The 23,308-nt window shown below is 34.2% G+C and overlaps 1 protein-coding gene across 2 annotated transcripts in view; it reads left to right on the plus strand.

Annotated features, from left to right (window-relative positions):
- The window catches only part of LOC144972845 (dynein beta chain, ciliary-like), a 137,355-nt gene that overhangs the window by 13,560 nt on the left and 100,487 nt on the right, over nucleotides 1-23,308 (plus strand). For both annotated transcript variants that reach the window (XM_078914556.1, XM_078914555.1), the window contains exons 7-17: nucleotides 2,225-2,324; nucleotides 3,556-3,767; nucleotides 5,354-5,587; nucleotides 6,242-6,409; nucleotides 10,353-10,469; nucleotides 13,194-13,322; nucleotides 13,512-13,648; nucleotides 15,845-15,913; nucleotides 17,320-17,446; nucleotides 19,022-19,277; nucleotides 20,238-20,479. In XM_078914556.1, coding sequence (XP_078770682.1) covers nucleotides 2,225-2,324; nucleotides 3,556-3,767; nucleotides 5,354-5,587; nucleotides 6,242-6,409; nucleotides 10,353-10,469; nucleotides 13,194-13,322; nucleotides 13,512-13,648; nucleotides 15,845-15,913; nucleotides 17,320-17,446; nucleotides 19,022-19,277; nucleotides 20,238-20,479 — 1,791 coding nt within the window. The remainder of the gene's footprint in view (nucleotides 1-2,224; nucleotides 2,325-3,555; nucleotides 3,768-5,353; nucleotides 5,588-6,241; nucleotides 6,410-10,352; nucleotides 10,470-13,193; nucleotides 13,323-13,511; nucleotides 13,649-15,844; nucleotides 15,914-17,319; nucleotides 17,447-19,021; nucleotides 19,278-20,237; nucleotides 20,480-23,308) is intronic.

The raw sequence follows: 23,308 nt of genomic DNA on the forward strand, positions 1-23,308 counted from the left end.
AAGGCACTTAACAGACATTACCGCACTCGATTCAGGTGTGAATTATTACTTGGCCCATATGATTGTTGGATACTTAAAAATGCTACTGTATGAAGGATGCCAAAGAAGCGACCGACCAGTATGAAATAAAAACCATGTTTCATATGGGCTCTGGAGTAATAGATTGAGCATTATGAAGCGCATTATGCATAGTAAATCCTTTCAAACGCTATATAACAATATTCCATATTGTAGGTTTTGCATTCCCTTATCACCATCACCACCATCATGATCATCATTATTATGATCTTCATCTTCACATCATCGTCATTGTAATGACTTTTAGCTATAGAATTATTAATGAATGATCAAAGGAAGATAATCATATAATATTTTCATTGAATTATTTTGTTATGAGTTATATTCCCTTAAAGACCCGATTCTTTTATGTAAATTATATTTGTTACCTATATTGTTAGTACATTAAATGAAAGTTTGTGTGTGTGAAAAATGTGTGACATAAATGATGCAAGAGTGCAAAGAAGATTATTTATAGAAGCAGATTTGAATAATTATTTTTTAAAAGCAATTCAATTATCATCATCAATATTACAAGCCCATTCAGGAGCTAAAGAGCTCAAGCATTCAAATGACCTTCACTAGAGTCAACAGGCTTCTCGTAGAAACACATCGCACTGCACAAACCCTCGACCGCATGGCACAAACCCCCGATCAACATGGTGCGCATCCCCGACCACATGGTCCACACAAGCACATGGAACCAATTCTCAAAATTATCGACAACCTTGCTACAGATGCGGTGGACCGCATGCGCAACATCAGTGTAAATTACGTAATGAAATTCAACAAAATGGGTCGTATTGCAAAAGTCTGTCGTTCCTGTTCAAATCAAACACATTGTCCTAGACCCCAGCGTAATCATCTACTTGAAGGGAGTGTAAACAGCGTAAGTGAAGAATAAGAAAATGTCCATTGGTTCAATTTTTTTAGACTTAAAGTTGATCCTATCAACATTGGTCTCCTCGTCAACAATCACCCCATCACATTTCAGCTAGACACAGGTACTGAATTGAGCGTCATCACTAATGCTGATCACAAACATTACGTCAGATAGAACACCAATCGCACAGAAGCCTTGTTTGTTACAGGCGTATATAGGAGAACATGTCAACGTTTTAGGTGAGACAGAAATCCCGCAGACAGGCCAAGGAAATTTACCACGGAGAAATCTGACGGCCTGTTTATATTTATACCAGACCAGATTTTAATCTTTTCCTATTACGGACATAAGAAAAGCTGTCCGATCCCACCATTGCTTCAAACGGCACCCCTACAAACAAGACCTGAGAGACGGCCAGTTCGTCTAAGGACCTCGGCCGCGACAAGATAAGACCAACAACAATAATAAAATATTGTGGGATTTTTGTTAGTGCCCTATGATGAAAGATTATCCATTTAACAAACCTATGTAAAACGCTCGAGTGGTGGAGAATTATTACATGACATTTTCTTAAATAAAAAAATGTTACCTTCCACCTTAAATACCACATTACACTGACCATGAATACAAACAAAGGCCTACGTATAAGGAAGGATAAATGCCAGTTTCTGAGTTAGGATATTACTTTTGTTGGTCACAAGCTAAACAAACTTGGATTGCACTTCCGAAAAGCTCCGTGCAATCAAAGACGCTCCACAGCCAAAAACGTGCACGGCCCCAAATATAAAGATGTTTCATGGCACTGGCGGGAGGTGCAAGACCGAGCTTTTAAAAACATAAAGTCTTGCATTACATCAGATCACTCGTTGAAATCATCAAGGCTTTTAAAATGCTGATTTTAATTTGGGTTGTCCCCATTATTGTGTCCACCGTGTACAACACAGCAAAGGGACACACGCGGGGACAAATGCATTGGTCTAATTGTTAAGTCGATTTTCATTTCCTAAAACAAAAAGGGATATAATAACAAATCTTAGTGAATGGTTTTATTGTTTTAAGAAAAGTTAAAATGCAACCCCTTCATCAAAAAAGATATTTTTTAAAAATTCTTATGTTGAGAGGATTATATTCTGAAACATATATTGTCAGTTCATTACCTCTAATTGTTTATGCCCTTCGCCGTGCACGCGGTGATATGATACTATTGTTACTAAAGAAACTGATCTATTGGATTAATTTCTTAAATCTACATTACACATTCTTTCAATTCCTATATTTTATCAGTTGGTGAGTCCCTCAGTAAAAGCCATGGTGTTTTACATCAGAGATCGCAAAAGTGTTTACTATCAGGTATTCAAAGACCTCTACAGCAGTGTTGTTAAAGGTAATGCCACCCCCACCCCCATCCCATTCTCCCTCTAACTCCTAACAGTACGGGCTATACAAAGTGGGGGGAAAGGGAACAATAATAATAAGAAAACGTAATGATTTATTTTCCAAAATCAGACAACTATGTATGCAGTTAAGTAAAGAATGAGTGAAGCTGAATCACTCGGCTCTTTGTTGTTGTTTTTAGAATGCAAGTTGGGTTCTTATTAGTTCTCACCAGAGTCCTTCTAACAGACTACAAAGGTTAAATGTTACACACAACTTTGTATGTTGGTAAAATTCATCTGTTGGGCATGACAGGTATAAACGCATAGCATCAGTGAACGTGTAAGGTTGCACATAGTTGTGTGTGGTGGAACGATTGAGTATCTAAGCTAAACACATACCTTTTATACTGCCGTACTCTGAAGTCCCCAGGTCTGAAAGATTTTGCCAAGATGAGGGTCATTTTAATCGATTGATATAATTTGAAGGACTAGTTTTCTGGCCAAAATTTTAAATTAAATACGTGTTTGTTTTTTTTGTGTTTTTTTTTTTCAGAGTACAGTATGGGTTGTGCAACCTGATTGGATTAGATTGGGGGATTTTTTTTTTTTTTTCTCAAATAATACTTAAATGCATTCATTGATTTATTTGGGGAATAATGTTTTTTTCAGTGCTGTCATATCATTTTGTCTTAATAGGGTTTAACAGTCTGATGTTACGTCCGCCTAGCAACCAACCGGCTGGTTCCAAAGAAAGAAAGTCGAGTCAAGGTGGACATGGCACTGATCGGTCATTTCTTCTTCATGAACACATTTCTTCTTCATATTAAAAAAAATTATGGTTCAGTGTTTTGTCCTTGTTTATTTGCACCAATCAGAGAGTCGTTTCTGTATAGCTAACAAGATTTCCAACAGCGGTCTAAAAACAATAAGCAGGGTGACGTCATCTTCATTCATTTTATAGATATTACAATATACCCGCAGCAGTAAATGTGCAACGTTATATAAGTCTGTGTGTGCCGGGTATGTGGATGTGGGGGTTGAATGGGGAAAATGACTTTGTAAGTGGGTGCTTATGTGCGTTGATGAGGTGGTGTGAGGATGGTTCGGATTGTTGATCTTGATCCTAAACCTAATGTCTCCTAGTATTTCTTATCATTAGACTTATGGTCCATCAAAAATCAGAAAATAGATTTTTATAAATCCAAGTTTCACTTTTGAGTCACGTTGATCTTTTGACAGCTTTGGCTGAGGCGGTTGACAACAATGTCTACATGGTTGCGTTGCACCATGCCCTTGACAATGTAGAAAATGCTGAATTTGAGCAATATCATCGCTACATCGGCCCCCTCATTTGGACGGTTTGTGCTATTTGGATTCACTCTGACTTCTACAACACTCCCGAAAGGATTACTGTCCTTCTCCAAGAATTATGTAACTTTATCATTGAGCTGGTAAGTCTAAATGAACGGATGAAACAATAATTCTTTTCCCTTAGTCATGACACTCATTCTTTAACTTCTCTTAGTTGCCTCAAAAATGATTATTCAAAGAAACATTCAAACGTTGAAATATTTTGATATGATTTGATAATACCACTATTATATTTTTTACTAATCTATCTGCAATGTATATAGTACTCGTAGTAGTAGTAGTAGTAGTAGTAGTAGTAGTAGTAGTAGTAGTAGTAGTAGTAGTAGTAGTAGTAGTAGTAGTAGTCGTAGTAGAAGTATTAGTAGAAGTATTAGTAGTAGTAGTAGTAGTAGTAGTAGTAGTAGTAGTAGTAGTAGTTGTAGTAGTAGTAGTAGTAGTAGTAGTAGTAGTAGTAGTAGTAGTAGTAGTAGTAGTAGTAGTAGTAGTAGTAGTAGTAGTAGTAGTAGTAGTAGTAACCCTCGCAGTCCGAATGACGCTTGCTGAGAATTGTGTGATTCAGTCATAGGCGATGAGTATATCTGCATCCATGTTGTTAATTGTCACGGTCCTGGGCAAGAGTTTTGAGGTTGTCGAGATCTTGTTGTGACTTTAGTACGGAGGGCACTGCAATAATTCTTAGTTTTTCAGGGATTAATTCGGCCGCATCTGAATCCAGAATCCAGTATGTAGAGAGATCCTGGTTCAGTGTAGTTACTATTGATGTTGGTAGTCTCCCTACATATTTGTTGCCATGAAGGAAATATTCTGTCATTGCAGTTTGGGCTTGGATGCTATCTTCTCGAAGTAAGATGTGACCAAATAGCCTCCATCGCTGTTCTTTTATTATTGTACTCAGGTGTTGGACCCTGTTTTTTTCATAGAGATCAGTATTTGTGATTGTCTCTGGCCAATAGATTCCAATTTCACGACGTAATTGTTTGCAATGTGTAAAAGATACAAGTAAAGTCTGAAAAATTATCTCAAAACTCCTCAACTAGGATCATATCTCGGATCAAATGTGCTGCAACAGAGCTAACCCCCTAAGACAACATAATGCTATTATTTGGCAAAGACCAAACATATACCATGTATTTATACAATTTTACAAACAGACTTAATAATTAAGACGGAGAATTAGATTTTATTATTACCTTTTAGTTTTGGGGTAAACCAGATTTAAAATGTTCTACAGCATAATAGCAAAATAATTGTGAGGCATCCATATTTTCCTTTGTTAGAATACTTAGCAGTTTAGAAAATATTACCCCCCCCCCCCCCCCTCCTTCCTATGCACACACATTCTCTCTTGAAACAAACAAACCAAAAAAAATTGACGCGTAATGGTTTTTCACTTTTCAACCTCAATGATAATTCATGAGTTTAAATGTGTTTATATTGGTTAAATTTACAACCGTTAATAACGGTACCAAACAGTTGATAAAATCTAATGAGATTGAGATATTACATGAGCAATATCATTTTTAGGGGTATACTAAAAAGCAGTATTGGGAACTTGTCCAAAATTTCAAATGTATGAGTTCAAGAATACTATAATTAGGGGCACTTTCTGTACTTCATATTTGATCTACTAAGAGATGAGAATAAATATCCATTTTGTAATTTACAGGTAGAGAGCTCAGTCAACCCTGAAGACATGTTTAAAGGAGAGATAGCCGATGCCATTTCTGGTGTCAAGGTCACAGAACATATCATGGCAACGTTTTTGCTCGAAATAAATCATTATAAGAGAATGCTGCCGGATATGTTCCCACCGGGTGCCAAGATAAGACCGTGGAATTTTAACATGGACATAGTATTTGGAAGATTCAACAAAGTCCACGAACGACTTAAGATTGCCATCGTAAGGAAGAGAATATTATTTCTTAAATTCTGGCATTACCATGTTGGAGTCAGTTGTCCTGTTTACCGGTTCTATATTTCTGCAGGGTCCTTGACACATTGTAGCTCTTAGGGCTTTGGTAAAGTTGTTTTTAGATTCAATACAAACATGCAACCATTGTTTTTCAATTGCAATAACATTTTATGGGTTGTCAAACAAATTATAAGGTTAACAACGAAAACTATGATTATGGAAGAAATAAAAGGAAAAGAAAATATGCAATTTATACTTTGCTTTCCCTGTTTGTTTTTCAAATGGCCCTAAAACTTTTATTGTGAATTACAACTCGGGAGATATTTTATGTCATGATGAAAATGTTTTCTTTGTTTCCTTTAGTGTATTATTTTTCTTCTCAAAATGGAATCTCACTTTTCAGTTTGGCCTGCTCAATAAACTTAAAAAAATCGAGTATATATGGTTTTTAATTATGCAGGGAAAAGAGGAAAACTATGATATAACATTGTAATGTGTCAAATTCATTTGAATATCAGTTAAGATGCTATATCAACCATCATATGAAGATTCACCTCACCCCCTTGCCAATTCAGCTTATAATAAATCACCATTGACAATTTGTTAATTGTAAAATTATTATTGGCATTTTATATATTTCAGTATATAATGGACACTGATATAAATTTCATGAAACTGGAGAAAGTTGACTTTGGTGGTATTAGAGGCAACATGCTTGGGGAGCAGGTGCAGGTTATATTTACAGAGTTTGATGATGCATTCAAACTGTTTACCGACTGTAAATACAATCCTCTTAACACCAATGATGATGTAAGTAACACTACACCATTCATTTTAAAATAATGATGTGTAACCGCTTCGAATAGACTAAATTATGAACGCTTTCTAACTTCCACTAAGTAACACTAAATCGTTACTTTTTAAAATAATAATGTGTAACTGTTTGAACCTAATAAACTATGAATTCCAATAAGTAACACAAAACCGTCACTTTTAAACTAATGAAGTGTAACTATTCCGAATCTAATAAACTATGAATACTATCGCATTTCCAGAATGAAGAGTAGTCAACCCGTCTGTAAATGTGACCAGTTGTATCAAAACAATTATTTCCTGAATAAATCGATTTTTATAATTTATGTTTAAGCTAAAATTGTAAATTTTGAGTCAAGATAAATACTTTCCTTATCGATACGATACATTTTGTTCACTCTCACTCTCACTCAATCCCATGACCGGGGGGACTTGCGTGAAGCAGGAGTTACAGTCTTCCTCCATGTCTGCCTGTTGCTAGCCCTATGTAGCAGCTCCGGAACCGACATCTCTGTCCATTCTTTTATATTGTCCAGCCACATCTTCCTTTGGCGCCCTCTTTTGCGCTGGCCTTCGACTGTGCCCTGTAGGACTGTCCTGCTCAGGCTATCGTGTCGAGTATGGTGTCCAAACCAAGACAGTTTTCTGCCCTTCACAGCCACTAGAAGAGGTTCTTGTGGGTCTGCTCGAGCTTCTATTTCTTCCAGGACGTCTTCGTTTGTGCGATGCTCCGTATATGACATGCGTAGCAGTCTTCTATAGCATCTGCTTTAAAACGCCCTTATGCGCCTTTGTGCATCCATTGTAAGTGTCCAGGCTTCGCATCCGTACAACAGGGTTTACAACACTAGTGATTTATACAGTTTGACCTTACATTAAGACTCATGCTACTTTATATGCTACTTTACTATGCTACATTTTGTTCCCTAAACTTAAATTTAAAAAACAACAACTCATCTTTAATCTAATTCTGATACTTTTGACGTTAAACATACTATTATTCACCTGCTTCATTCCAACATAATACCATATTGACGCATTGGGGAACAAATAATAATTTTACGTTCTGTATACAATGCCACTTGGGCGAGTCATTTCTGCACATGGTGTGGATTACCAAATGTGTATGCCGATGATACGCAGTTGTACAAATCCGCTGTGCCACCAGGCATACATACGGCCTCATCTGATGTGCACTGCTGCTCGTATGTGTATATATTTATGTATGTGTATGTATATTAAAATTTAGTGTGTAGGTTTCTACAATATATGTATATACATATATATATATATATATATATATATATATATATATATATATATATGTGTGTGTGTGTGTTTGTGTGTGTGTATGAGTAATATGTGTACGAACAGTGTGTGTATGGATGTGTCTGTGAATGTGTGTGTAATTGGATGCGTGTGAGCTTGTGTTCGTATGTCCGAATCTGCAGTTTGTAATGTTTTTACTGATGGTCAATGTGAAGGGCTTCGAAGCTTCGGCATAAGCACTATATAAATGTACATTTATTATTATTATTATTATTATTATTATTATTATGTATATTATTATATATTATTATTATTTTCATTATCATTATATATTATTATTATATTATTATTATTATTATTATATTATTATATTATTATTATTATTATATTATCATTATTATTATTATTATTATTATTATTATTATTATTATTATTATTATTATTATTATTATTATTATTATTATTATTATTATTATTATTATTATTATTATTATTATTATCCCATTCTTAGGAAGATCCCTTTTATTTTATTATTTAATTGAGTTTCCATTAGTCTCTAAAATTGAAAAAGAAAATTGTTCAGAGAGATCTTTTGAGATTTTTTTCCCTGAATAGTACCAGATTCTCTGTCATCAGATCAACCCAATTTCTTACTTTTACTTATTGTAGCGATGCTGGAGCAACACATAGACATACAATGGGCCTCCAACTGTCACGATCAAATACATCTTTGTTTCTTGACCCAACATCCAACCCTATCTTCTTTTCCTTCTTTTCCGCTTCTTTTCCTTATCGATGCCTTGTCTATACGTTCCTATCGATTGCTATTTTCTTTTTTTCCCCTGTTGTGTCTGTCTGAAGAATATCCTTGGTAAAGCATCCCCATCCACCCTACGCACAATGTCAGACTAATGTGAAAGTGACATTTAGCCAAAACAACTTTCACATTATGCCAGCCAATGACCATTCTTGCTAGGCCTTAGTACGACCATAATGCAATGGTATCCAGTGTTTATCAACTGTTAGAACAGTTAATGAAAGTTTTTCAGGAGCAATATATTGCAGACTAACATTCCATTATATATGCGTCTTGGCATCAAGACTTTCTTTTCAACAAGTTTTATTGAATTAATGATCTATATGTAGTTGCGTAAATTTTTCGTAGTATTGAGCAGATCAGTGTGAGCCAGCGTGTACCGATCATTCATGCCCTCATCAGTTTATTCCCTATACTATTGATGTGATTGTAATGATTAGTGATCATCTGTTACACTTCTGTCATGAATATTTACTTTTTTATATTTTGTATAGAAACATTTTGACCAATTTCTAATTACGAGGATAAAGGTAAAAATGTGTCCATGAGATTAACCTGACGTATGGCTTATACTTACAAGCCTTTTGCATTTCTGTGGACTGGGATGCCTTTCTGTCTTCAACAAGTCGTGCTTTAGGCTAATGAACTTTTGATTCTCAGAAATTGTCTGCAGTGCCTAAAGGTCCTTAATGGTGTTGATATTCAGTCGCAGAATTTGCAATATCCTTAGATCTTGGTTGAGTCGGATGGGTAAGGTTATTGTTGCAATATTGGCAGGAATTTTCAGATCTCTCAGGATATGTCCAGAAAAGGCGCCTTCTCTGTCCCAGAATTTCGTTTGAGAGTGGTCTTTCATTGTTTTGTTTATTTTTTTTTCATTTTAGGGTTTATTTATGATTTTGGTTGGATATCAAATGTTTAGTAAATTTCTCAGTTGCTTGTGGGGGAATGCATCTAGCTTACCTTCATCTACTTTTGTTAGTGCCCATAAGTGTCGCAGTTGTATAGTCGGACTGACTTCACTACGCCCTGGATCGTTTGAGTTAAGTGCTAGTTTTGATCTCATTCTCTCTTTTCCATACACTTGTAAGCTTATTTAGTGCGGCATTTGACATATGTTTACGCCTATTTATATGCTCTTTGTCTCCCGTCAGTGATCCAAAAATTTAGTACGTTTCTTGACAAAACAGTTATCTCGATTTTCATAACAAGGAGGTCGTGTTTTTGTAACATTTTCCCTCTGATTTTAACTTGATAACATAATCCATGGGATTAATATGGACAATTCGGTATATGTTTTGAAGCATAGGAAAGTATTGCACATTTAAGGACAGTTAAACGTTTAAGTGAAATTGTTTAAAAATATAAAACAAAGGATTTACCGATCAAATGCATAAAAAATTGAATGATTGCACTGGCATTTGGGTTGGTATTCTAATTATGTTTACATGCATAATCCCCTCTAAAATGGCAATGCTACAATTTCGGAATGCGTGACTATAATGTACGCTAGTTTATTAGCAAAAAGCTACCTCAACCTATCTTGCCAGATATTCCTCATTTTATTGGTTTTTGCCATAAAATCAGTCTTATGGTTATTGAATTATGTTTTTCCTTGTGAAGAATATTTCATCAATTGACAATTCTATCTGGAAAACAAGAATCAGGCAAACATATTTGTCTCATTAACAATAATTATTGACGTTGATTTTGGTGTGATCGAAGTAAAATTTGGTGAACTGAAATTGAGACGAATCTGATTTATATGACTACTTATTTTATCATGAAATAATACTCTGTTAGATTTTGTTAGAACATGTATAAATCATTGCGTTAATAACACTTTTCTGCCAGTCATTCTTGAGGGACTTCAAAAAGTTCAACTACATCATGTCTGACTTTGAACGGCGTTTGGGTACTATTGTCTGCATGGGATTCCATGATTGTTCGTCTTTGGAATCTGTCTTCAAGGTAAATGAATGAACCCCCCCCCCCCCCCCCCCCCCCCCCCCCCGCGTCTTTCACACACACACACACACACACACACAAAAGCAAACGTATATATATATATATATTATATATATGTATATATATATTATATATATATATATATATATATATATATATATATATATATATATATATATATATATATATATATATGAGTGTTAGTGGGTACTTGTAGAGGTACGAGAGTGCTCGATAATTTAGGTGTCCTTGGTTAGAGCATATAAAAATATTTAAATTCACTCACGTATTTTTAAGACAAAGCGAACGTTTCCATGTCCTTCATATCCTCAGTCGGCATGAAGGACATGGAAACGTTCGTTTTGGCTTAGAAATACGTGAGTGAATTTATTTATTAATATATATATATATATAATATATATATATATATATATATATATATATATATATATATATATATATATATATATAATATATATATATATATATATAATTTTAATTTTTACCACAATGTTGGAGTCGGTCTACGTCGATGTTTCATGCCTTTTCAGCCATCTTCAGGACCAGGACTGTGTGTTACATGAGTTTGGTTTGTTGTGTGTTGTATTGTCAATTGTTGTATATATATATATATATTATATATATATATATATATATATATATATATAAATATATATATATATATATATTTATATATATATATATATATATATATATTTTATATATATATATATATTGAATCGTGTTGAATCGTGTTAGGACTAACGGAAAATAATTTCAAAACAAGATACAACCTCCACACCTCAACATTTAGAAACACTAACAAAAAAACATCCACAAAACTCAGCGAACATATTTGGAAATTAAAAGACAACAAACTAGACCACAACATTTCATGGAAAATTTTATCTAAAGCAACAGGTTACACACCAACATCAAAACAATGTAGCTTATGCCTGGAAGAGAAATATACCATAATCAAACACCCTCATGAAGCCACACTCGACACGAAAAGTGAGATGTACGGTACGTGTCCACATCGCCGGAAGTTTTTGTTAATTAACTTTAAACCGGAACCACTTCAAGAAACAACAACAGTCAACAAAACAACTCAGTCCTGACGATGGCAAATTAGGCCTGAAACATTAATGTAGACTGTCTCAAACATTGTGGTAAATATTTTAAAAAATAATATATATATATATACATATATATATATATATATATATATATATATATATATATATATATATATATATATTATATATATATGTATATTATATATATATATATATATATATATATATATGTATATGTATATGTATATATATATATATATATATATATATATATGTATGTATGTATATATAAGAACTTCCGGCGATGTGGACACGTACCGTACATCTCACTTATCGTGTTGAAAAGAGAAGAAACAACAACAGTCAACAAAACAACTCAGTCCTGACGATGGCAAATTAAGCCTGAAACATTAATGTAGACTGTCTCAAACATTGTGGTAAATATTTTACAAAATAATAATTCGCTCCATTACTACATGTCGAGCACTTTTCGTACCATATTTGTATCAAACACGATTCAATATATATATATATATATATATATATATATATATATATATATATATATATATATATATATATATATATATAGAATGCAAATTTTCACTCACATTTTTGTGGCCGAGACGACTCGTTATATATATATATATATATATATATATATATATATATATATATATATATATATATATATATATATATATATATATATATCTGTCTGTCTAGTCAGCTGATCCTGCGTAGGACTTTGCTTCCCGAACTTTCTTGTCATTCCCAGCCATTCACATATATCTTGTTCCCAGCTTCTTGTTGGTCTGTCTACCTCTTCCTCTCTTTCCGTCTACCCTTGTCTGCAGAATGTGCTTTTCTAATGATTCGTGAAGAGACGTATGGCCAAAATAGTTCAGTTTCAATTTCTTACAGTTTGAAGAAGAATTGGTGATTTTATACCGATCCTTCTCAGGACTTCTTTGTTTGTTTGTTTTTCAGTCCATGATATTCTGAGTATTTTCTGTAGCATGCCATTTCAAAAGCTGTGATCTTTGCTGATAGTCCACGCTTCGCATCCATATGTTGCAGTTGGAAAAACAACACTTTTGAGGATTTTCATTTTTGTTCTGCCCTTTCCAGATATTTTTCATCTTTTCTAGCTTTGATCTTGCCATTGCTAGTCTCCTCCTGATCTCTGGGCCGATTTCCCGTTGTACTCAATCCTGGCTCCAAGATATTCAAAATTCTTTACTCTTTCTATTTCTTCTCCATTGATATATATATATATATATATATATATATATATATATATATATATATATATATATATATATATATACACTCACTCTCTCACTCTCTCTCACTTTATATTTCTCTCTCCAACACACACACACACACACACACACGCGCGCGCGCGCGCCCGTTCACAAACACACACAAACACTCATTTCTCATTCCTTTTTTTCTTCTTTGATTCATTTAATAACCTATAATATAATGCTATACTCTCGGGAAATTTGAAATATATTCTTACCCCAGCAATATTTAACTATAGTTTGATACTCATATGTTACTTACTCTCAAATATCTTCTGAACTGGCCGATGGCTAAAATTAACATAAGTATTCTTGTTCTTAATCCTTCATCTCCATTGAAGCTAATGGACATTATGGGACCCTTACTGGAGAGAGAGTTAATCAAGAAGGACTTTGATACGAAATATCCAGTTGTGGTCAGTGACATGCATGAAGCTTTAGATATCTGCTTTGCTTTATATGAGAAACAGGTGAGATTAAATTCTTTTTTGAAGCATTTTGTTTAAGAATTGCGACAAGTTTGGGATCACATCAATTGGTTGACTTAGGGAATAAATGTTTTCTAGCCAAAATGGGAAATGCTTACAGAAAGTCACAAATTACATGCACTGTTGATGATCTTTTAAAATAACTTATATATTTCATTTAAACATCTATAGATGGAAACAAAGAGGACAACTGGGAGAATGGTGGTTCATAAAAACATGCCCCAGATGGCCGGAGCAATGATGTGGGCAAAAGAAGTTTACCAGCGAGTTTCTCTATATATGAGCAAATATCTACGCATTGATAACGAGTGAGTCTCAATGGTGCAGTATGTATTGTAAATAATATTCTTCTTCTTCAAGTTCCATGCTAGTCCCATGCTTTGGAGGCTTCAGTTGTGTCAGCAACATTCTTCGTTGTGTCAAAGTAAATTACCATACAATAAAAAGTGAATTGGCTATAAATTTGGAACTTCAAACAAGGATAATCAAAGATGACTCACTTTGTCAAAGTTCCCAAATCTGAGACTTTTCCCAAAGACTATTGAAAACTGAGTATTTAAAAATTTATTGATATTTAAAGTAAAATAAAAGAGATTCATAAATGTGTTCTGTCAGTGTACGGCAATCTTGTAAAGATCTGAAAAGTGTGTATGAAACAGTGCCAGGCAAAGCAAAGAAAAAGAAAAATACAAGAAAAAAAAACATCCCAAAAAATCAGTCTTCCTTGACTAGGAATCAAACCCCAGACCTCCTGATTAATTATTTTTCTTGTATTTTTCTTTCTTGCTTCGTGTGGCGCTGTTTCATAAGCACTGTTTCAGATCTTTATCTTACACCAGTGCCTGCTTCCTATTTTCTCAATTTGATATTTGGCAAAATTGTACTATTTTACAGAAGTCTTAGTTTAAGCGTTTTTGGCAAGTTTATCACAGTCGATTCCAGGACTACTGGCCTGGATGAGAGACTGTTTTGTTATTGTGCGGCTGTTTAGATCAAATCAGTTGCACTCAACACTGGGTTGTCTCTATGACTTCTGAGAAGTCTCAAATTTAATTACTGTCCTTTTTTTTACAATTCGAGGATCAGTTTAGTATACCAATATATTATATAACGTTAGGTTAATTGACCAAAAAAGCTATGGTTGATTTGTCAGCTTACTTAATTAGCAGAGGCCTCCTGTCAATATGCCTCATCCTATAACACGGGCCAAATTGCAATGAAATAAATGAAATATTGGACCTTTTTCTATGACTTTGTTTTTCTCATGCAAGAACGATATATTTTGACATTTAAAACAATTCTTGGCATATATCATATTATATATATATATATATATATATATATATATATATATATATTATATATATATATATATATATATATACATTATAATATAATATATATAATATATATAATATAATATAATATAATATAATATAATATAATATAATATAATATAATATAATATAATATAATGTAATATAATATAATATAATATAAATGACTCACATTTCGCTTCATAAGTTGGCTACCCTTCTATATAAAGGTATAAAACAAAAACCACGGAATAATAGTAGGCTACTTGACTTTAATATCAAAGGAGCGGTAAATATAAATAAATAAAATATACGAATGACTTATTTACTCCAACCATTCTGTTTCATGCTTATTGGGCAATCTACGGGGAGTGTGACAATGTTGTTGGTATTGTTAATTGTTATTATGTGTTGTTTCAAACTTCCTGTGATTATGTATATTTTGGAGTTGATATTGTCATGGTGGTTTGTAATAGGTAGATAACCATGCCTCTCGGACACTCTTCATAATGTAAACAAGGGCAGTGATTGGTAGACACAGCAAACTACACAACTTTACTATCGATGGTATGCATGAAGTAAAATACCCACTGTTCTACCTTGACCAATAGAACTAACACAGAAAACTATGTGTAAATTTAACGTTCATAATCTGATCGAGAAAATCTTGTGAAAACTAGTCACCTATTTGGCAGTATAAAAACAATAACAATGATCAGAGAGAGGTCGATTTCATTCACGTTAATGTTTATAAACAACCAACTATGTTTGTCCGACCACGTGTGAAGGTGTGTCACAAATTCCATGTTTTGATTGGTCAAAAATCTACTTGTTAATTGCAAAGAAGGTGTTTATTTCTGTATCTGCACTTGCATGCCGATGTGTGTTCATTTCTTGTACGTGTGTATGTGTGTGTGTGTGTGTGTATGTGTGTGTGTGTGTGTGTGTGTGACCTTAAGTGTTCAACAGATACATGTATGTATGTATCGACTTGTGCGCGGTTGTGGATGTGCGCATGCTATTATATTATTATACTTGATAGTTATGAATACTGTCTTTGTGTGTTGAGGGCCAGAGAGTACCAGTGGGTTATTGGGTGTTATATTCCAAGCATGTTTCTATTGTTGATTTTTTTTTCGCTCCATTGTGTTGTTCTGAGATAAAAAGCAACCATTTCCACCCAAACAGAATAAGGAGAACAGCATACTTTAAAGAAGTTAGCATCAGAGCAAGTCAATTACGGGACCTCTTAAATGAGTGAGTACCTAAAAGTCATACCGCTATTCTCATAATAGCCCAAGATCAGGGTAACCTGTTCTCTAAAAACTACATTACGTGTTACTAATTATTTTTCTTTATTACCTGGACAAAATAAAACTCTGCTATAACAACAACTACCACCGATTCTACTACTATAATAATACTCCTGCTCTCATTATTACAAGTGTATACATAACATACACAACAACATCAACTACATAACACTACTACTACTACTATACTAACTACTACTACTACTACTACTACTACTTACTACTACTACTAATACTACTACGTACTATTACTACTACTACTAACTACTACTACTACTACTACTACTACTACTACTACTACTACTACTACTACTACTACTACTACTACTACTACTACTTACTACTACTACTACTACTACTACTACTACTACTACTACTACTACTACTACTACTACTACTACTACTAACTACTACTACTTCTACTACTACTATATTTCACTTCTACTTCTACTACTACTACTACTACTACTACTACTTCTACTACTACTACTACTACTATTATTACTCCTACTACTACAACCTCAGACGAAGATTATCAAACTATTTCAGCCTAAACACCCTAAATGGCTGCCACATGCAACAACTATCTCCGTCCTAGAATACAAATACTCAGAATCGAGTTGACTTCGGGTAACATTCAGATTCATGTTCAGATCTGGACTTTTTCAAGGCTTTCTCAAGGTCGTTTATTTTTTAAAAAAGTCCTCAACAACCGGCGCCAATTTGCATAAAAATTGTACAGGAATTCGGTTATAAATAAGTCCCTAAGCTTGTCTTACCTAATCATTTGGCTTGGCAGGTATTCGTGGTCTGAACGGTAGATTTATCATAATGTGTCCCAACTGGTCATCTCACACGAAGATTACAATTTACTGATGTTGCAATATTGATTCATCAGAAAATACCTCATTCTTTAATCCCATCCAATGTTGTTTATTTCAAGGGAATGCTAGATATTTCTTTGTCCATGTCTAAAGTCAGTCTCCCCCATTCCTCTTATTCTAAGCAAACCGATCCAACCCCTTCTAGTTCTTTCCAATGGTTAGTTCTTTCTCTAGCCTAATTTATTTTCTTACACATCCGGTAGAGCTGGGATGTATTGAATAATTATTTATAGTATTTTTTTAATTCAAAAGATGTGTGTTTTATTATCTGTAAAGCAAGCATGATGGTTTAACTCAAAACCTAATGATTAAGGCTTGCATTTCAATTATCAACCCATGAAAAGTTCACTCCAGACTAATACCAGATAGAGGCAATGTTCTTTACAATGGTTTACACTAGAAATACTATTGATGCGTTGCTAACACAGCTTTCTAATCAACTTTTCAATCATTACCTTTGTATTAGGGTGGATGAGAGCTATTTTACAGAATGGATTTCAAGAGTTGACGAACTGTGTTCTCGGAATATGGAGCAACCTTTGCTGAAAATAAATCCGGAAACCAAGCTTATATCTGTTAACTTTGGCAATGAGGTGAGTTGTATGATAAGATAACAAGTAGCAGATGGAGTGCAAATGTGTTTTTAAAATTAGAAATGCATAAAGCATTAACTTTGCCCAATAGACACCTAGATAACCACGCCTCTCGGACAGTCGTCATAATGTAAACAATGACAGTGATTCGTAGACATAATAAATTACACAGGTTTTGATATGGGTGGTATGTGATACGTAAAATACCCAATGCTTTATCAATAGAACCAACACAGAAAACTACGTGTAAACTTAAACGTTTATAATATGATCGAGAAAACCGTGTGATGATTAGTCATCCATTTACGCTATAAAAATAAGAACAATGATGAGAGAGAGATCGATATCATTCACGTGATTGTTTACAAGCAATCAACTATGTATGTCCAAGCCAAGCATGAGTGAATGTGTGTCCCCATTTCGTATTTTGATTGGTCAAAAATTTACTGGTTAATTGACTATGAGAGCATTGTACATAAAAAAAGAAAGGAAGAAGTGACTGATTTATTTCAATTATATTATGTACAACATATTGACGTCATATTTAAATAAAGGTTGTTTACTCCTTTTACCATCAACTTTGTCAAAGACCTTGTCCACGCATTTACCGATGACAATAATTGGCTTAATTTTACATTGTTGTAATAGACAGTTATTTTGTGGTAGTTAGAGAATATTTTGATTACAACAGTGGGACCAGTGTTTGTTTTGGGTTGTGATATTTTTTTAAAAGTACACGGAGCTAAAACATATGTAAACGATAAAACACAGAATAGGGTTTCTTTAAAACTTTTTATTCTCCAGTCTTGGAAAAAGATAAATATTGACCGTCAATCCTCCCGCTTGATATATATATATATGATTCGCCACTGTATATTATGGCCTCGCGCATTTCAACATTCAACCAGAGGACATACGTTTATATGAAAGATACCTTTCCTGTTAAGCACACTTTTATTGGGCTAGTTTTCTCTATGCTGTCTGATGCCTGTTTCAATTGAGCTTGGTTTCCCGTTTTATCAGATGTTGCTTCGATTAGGCTTGTTTCCCAGCAGTTGTTAAGTGTCTGACTTTATTGGCCTTGTTTTCCCACTGTTATCAGTGCCTGATTTTATTGGGCTTATTTCCCTTCTATTGTTTAGTGTCTGGTTCTATCAGGCCTGTTTCTCTGCTGTTGTCCTTTGTCTTTTCTAGTGGGCTTCTTTCCGCGCTGTTATCCTGTGTCTTCTACTATCATGACTGTTTCTGCTTCTTGTCCAAAGATTACATCTTTTGGGCCTGTTTCTCCGGTGTTGTTAGACATTTTGCATCTTAAGGGTTTCTGCTGTAACTCTTTTTGCCATGTTTATTTCAGCTGTCAGATAAAGAGGCAAGCTTAGAATAATGTGTACGGTCGATTCTGTCTGTATGGTCTTCTTGTGTTTGTAGGTATCACAACCACCTGCAATACAGCTTTATAAAGATAACAGAACAAAACAGTCGTTTACATGACCTTTTGGCATCAAAAGTGCAACGAAACATTCAAAAGCAAGCGTAATTAATCTTTTCACCAATCCATTTTTTTATATTTAACAGCTTGTGGCCATTCTTCGTGAGGTTAAGTATCTATCCATCCGGAATGTGGAGCATATACCTTCGAAGCCAGAAGACATCTACTCACGACGGGACCTCCTCTTCAAGTACTACGCCAATTTAATGGTGATTTCTGACCTCTATAACCGGCTTATTACGGACACTTTGGATGTAGAGAAACCATTGATTGCATATGGCCTGTCAGAAATAGATAAGCAGCTTGAACCTGCCGCGAACAATCTAACATGGGACAGAAAAGGTAGAGTCGTTTTCTATTACCAAATCAGATAAATAATGCTCTTCTTTGTTGGTAATCAAAGGGCAACCTGGTCTAGGCAGTATTTTAACAATTCCTATTTGCCTGTGCTTTTCAACTACCCCAATAAAAATCTGTTTGGAAGTATGAAATATTTCCGTGATTTGAACAAGGCTTCATCCATCATCTAAATGCCTTATCCAGATAGTTCTATTAAGGCATAGTAAGCTTTTAACATTCAATTGATAGCGTAATATGGTGATACAAGAGCATTGCACCTCAAAAAGACATTCCTCCTAAAATGCTTGAAACCAATTTTCTGTGCCCATATCATTTTGAATTCCTTATATTTTGTTCCCGTGATACAAAAGAATTTGACAAAAACTGGTATCAGATAAAGAAACATATGGCCTTCTAACTTTATATTTTATTATATATTGGCTATTCTTTGATCTGAAGTGTATCCCTTCAAAAAATATACATATATATATATATATATATATATATATATATATATATATATATATATATATATATATATATATACAGTAACTTTGTTTAATCCCTTCCCATACACTACATATATATATATATATATATATATATATATATATATATTATATATATATATGTGTGTGTGTGTGTGTGTGTATGTGTGCGTGTGCGTGTGTGTGTGTGTGTGTGTGTTAAGTATATATGTGTGTGCGTGTATGAACATTTTGCCAGAATAGATGATAGCAATTGCTTGCTATCCTTTAGATAGGACGCAAGGCTATCGCAAAGTACTTTCCACCAAATTTGACTCAGCTCTCCATTCACTGCAGGATGGACAGGTGGTCTCAGAAAAAATCTCGACTGCACCTGGGATCGATGTTGGTCCCTTTGCATATGAAGCGAGTGCTCTACCAACTGAGCTATCGGTACCCTTCAATCAGATGATTTGACTATTATTTGTCATTTCAGATCTTTCGGACTACATCATGGAGAGTCGAGAGCTTGTCAAAGACTTGAAAGACCGAGTAGTGACAACCCAGGCCAATGTGTCCAAGATAGAAAACATTATCAGCCAATGGGCAGTTTATCCCTTGTTTGAACGTAAAGAAAAGCAAGACAACCTTCTTGGGTTGACGGACCGGGCGGATATTGTCAGAAAACGCCACCAGGAGATCGTGTTGGCTGGAGTACAGATCCATGACTGGATGGCGGTCAGTTGAGCTTTATTTTTTCCATCCACACATTCATAAATAATGATTAAATTTGATTACTTTTGATACTGTGCAATATGTAGAAAGGCAGTTAATTCCATTTTGATGTTTTTACCAGTGACCATTGAGTAAATCTTGTCTTTTTCTTTTTCCTCCTCTTTGAATAAACCTACTGAGTAAGTAGTACTGCTGATGCCGCATATTCGTGAGATAAAAAAAATTAATCGTACATTCATGTAATGCAGCTTTTAATATTGCCCAAAAGCTTAATACCAACAAATAGATTTCTTCATAATCAGAAATGAATTGAGTAAAATGAATAAAGATGATGAAAGAGTCTTAATAACTTGGCGCCCAGACTATCTAGATCGTATTATACTTGTCCTGTGATGCCGGCAATGTCTCTATTCTTTCTCATTTGGATCTTTCTGCCGCATTTGACACAATTGATCCCTTAGTCTTACACAGTTGTCTCAATACTTCGGTATAGACCGAACTGACCTGACTTGCTTCAGTACACATCTAAGTGAACGATCCCATAAAGTAGTAAGCACTCTTCTGCTGACTTACGGTTTACCACAAGGCTATTTATCACATTAAGACATGGATTAGGTTCAAAGGACTAAAACTAAATGAAGATAAAACTGGGGATATTGTAGATTTCTCTAACAATATGTTCAAATCTTTTGACCTGTTCTTAATTACGATGGGTCTTACACCAGTTCCATCAATGAATTTTGGAAAATAAATCTTGATCTATACGTTGTCTATGGTGAAACAAATCGACAACACTGTACCATGAATTTTGAGTTAAGAAAAATTGCTAGAATAAAGAAAATTATGATCTTTAAACTCTTTAAAACGGTTGTGTTGTTCTTGATTTCACCTCACTTCATATATTGCAATTCTCTTCTTACTGGCCTACCTGATGTCCAAATATTATGAGTGACTTATGAGTGCAAAACAAGGCTACAAGATTAATCATAGGATTTACTTATGTTGATAACATCACACTAATCTTGCAATGACTGCCAGTTTAGTGGTAGGATCGGTTTTGGGTTACAAAGCAGTTGTCAACCATTTCACTCTCATTTACATCCAAAATCGAATTACTCCACAATCTGCCATGAGTACTCAGATCAATTGATACAATCCTTATCTTTGTTCCCCGTTTAATATTAAAAACCTACAGGAACAGAGCATTTTCCAAGTTAGGCTTTTCTAACTGGAATTCCCTCCCTGAACCTGAAATATTTTCTGATCTCTTTGACATAATATTCAAGAAAAACCTCAAAAGCTTCATCTTTCATAAATACATTTTGTGATTAATTATCAGTTAACATAATGATCTGTTGTTCGTCTTAAACTGGTATCTATTTGTATGTGTGTGTATGTGTGTCTGTGAAATGTGAAGCTTTATCTACACTATGGAAGCTTAATGCTATTCATCTATGTCATCTAAAAAATTGTAAAATCTGAGCTCCTACAAAAATATTATGACCTGAAATTGCTAGATCCTTACCAATTTGCATACCAGCAACATCTCAGTGTAGAAGACGCACTATTAACCGCCACAAATTCGATCTCATAACACCTTGACCAAACGCCCTCGAATTACGCCAGAATCCTGTTTGTCGACTTTTCGTCAGCTTTTAATGCCATGAACACAAATATTTTGCTTCAAAAATTGTGCAACATGGATATTCCAAACTACCTTATTAAATGGTATAAAGAGTTTCTGACCCATAGACCGCAATGAGTAAAATTGGGTGAACATATCTCCAACAAAAGAACGTTGTCGAACGGATGTCCCCAAGGCTGCGTGAGTTCCCCAATACTGTACATCTTATACACCAACGACTGCAGACCATCCTTTGAAAATTGTTTTATAGTGAAATATGCAGATGATCCTGCTATTCTTGGCTTATTAAACGATAAAGTTTCCGAAAAGAACTATTTCAAACAAATAAATATATTCACCGATTGGTGTAAACAAAATCAGCTTGAATTAAATGTTGAAAAAACGAAAGAACAGGTGTTTGGTGTAAAAAATAAAAACGACTTAAATTGTGTGACGATCGGTAAAGGTGATGTTGAGATAGTTGACTATTTTAAATATTTAGGAATAACCATTGACAGTTCCCTCAATTTCTCTCAACATATTAATATAATATCTAAGAAAGTTGCCCAAAGATTATACATCCTAAGGAAATTGAGAACATTTCAAGTAAGGAAGAAAACTATGTTAAGAGTTTATGACTCATTGATTAAAAGTGTAATTGCGTTTGGCTGCACCATAATATGGTTTGGCGGATGCCGACCTAAAGATAAATAAAAAATTTCAAAATCTGTCAAAGAGGCATCAAAAATAATAAACCATCCTCTTGATGGAGTAGAAAGAATTCATGGAAAAGCAATAGAAAGGAAAGCATTCTCAATTACCAACAATAAAAAACATATTTTATACCATGAATTTAGTCTTTAACCATCTGGGAGAAGGTTTTGTCAGATTAAATGTAGAACTAACAAGTATAAATCAACGTTCGTTCCATCAGCAATAAAAATTTTGAATATTTCATATGGTACAGAAAAACCAAGGATTGATTCGTTGACTGATTAACTGATTAATTTATTTAATGTTAAATTAACTGACCAATTGATAATGATGATAACTTTTGGTGTCGAATTGCCACAGTTATAACAAATTGAAAACGAAATGAATATGTTTATGTTGTGTATATCGCACGTGTGAAAGAAAGAGTGGAAGAGAGAGAGAGAGAGAGAGAGAGAGAGAGAGAGAGAGGAGAGATAGATAGATAGAGAGAGAGA

This window comes from Berghia stephanieae, chromosome 5 (genome assembly GCF_034508935.2).
Source record: "Berghia stephanieae isolate SIO BIC M18660-M18661 chromosome 5, UCSD_Bste_1.3, whole genome shotgun sequence".
Taxonomy (NCBI): Eukaryota; Metazoa; Mollusca; class Gastropoda; order Nudibranchia; family Aeolidiidae; genus Berghia; species Berghia stephanieae.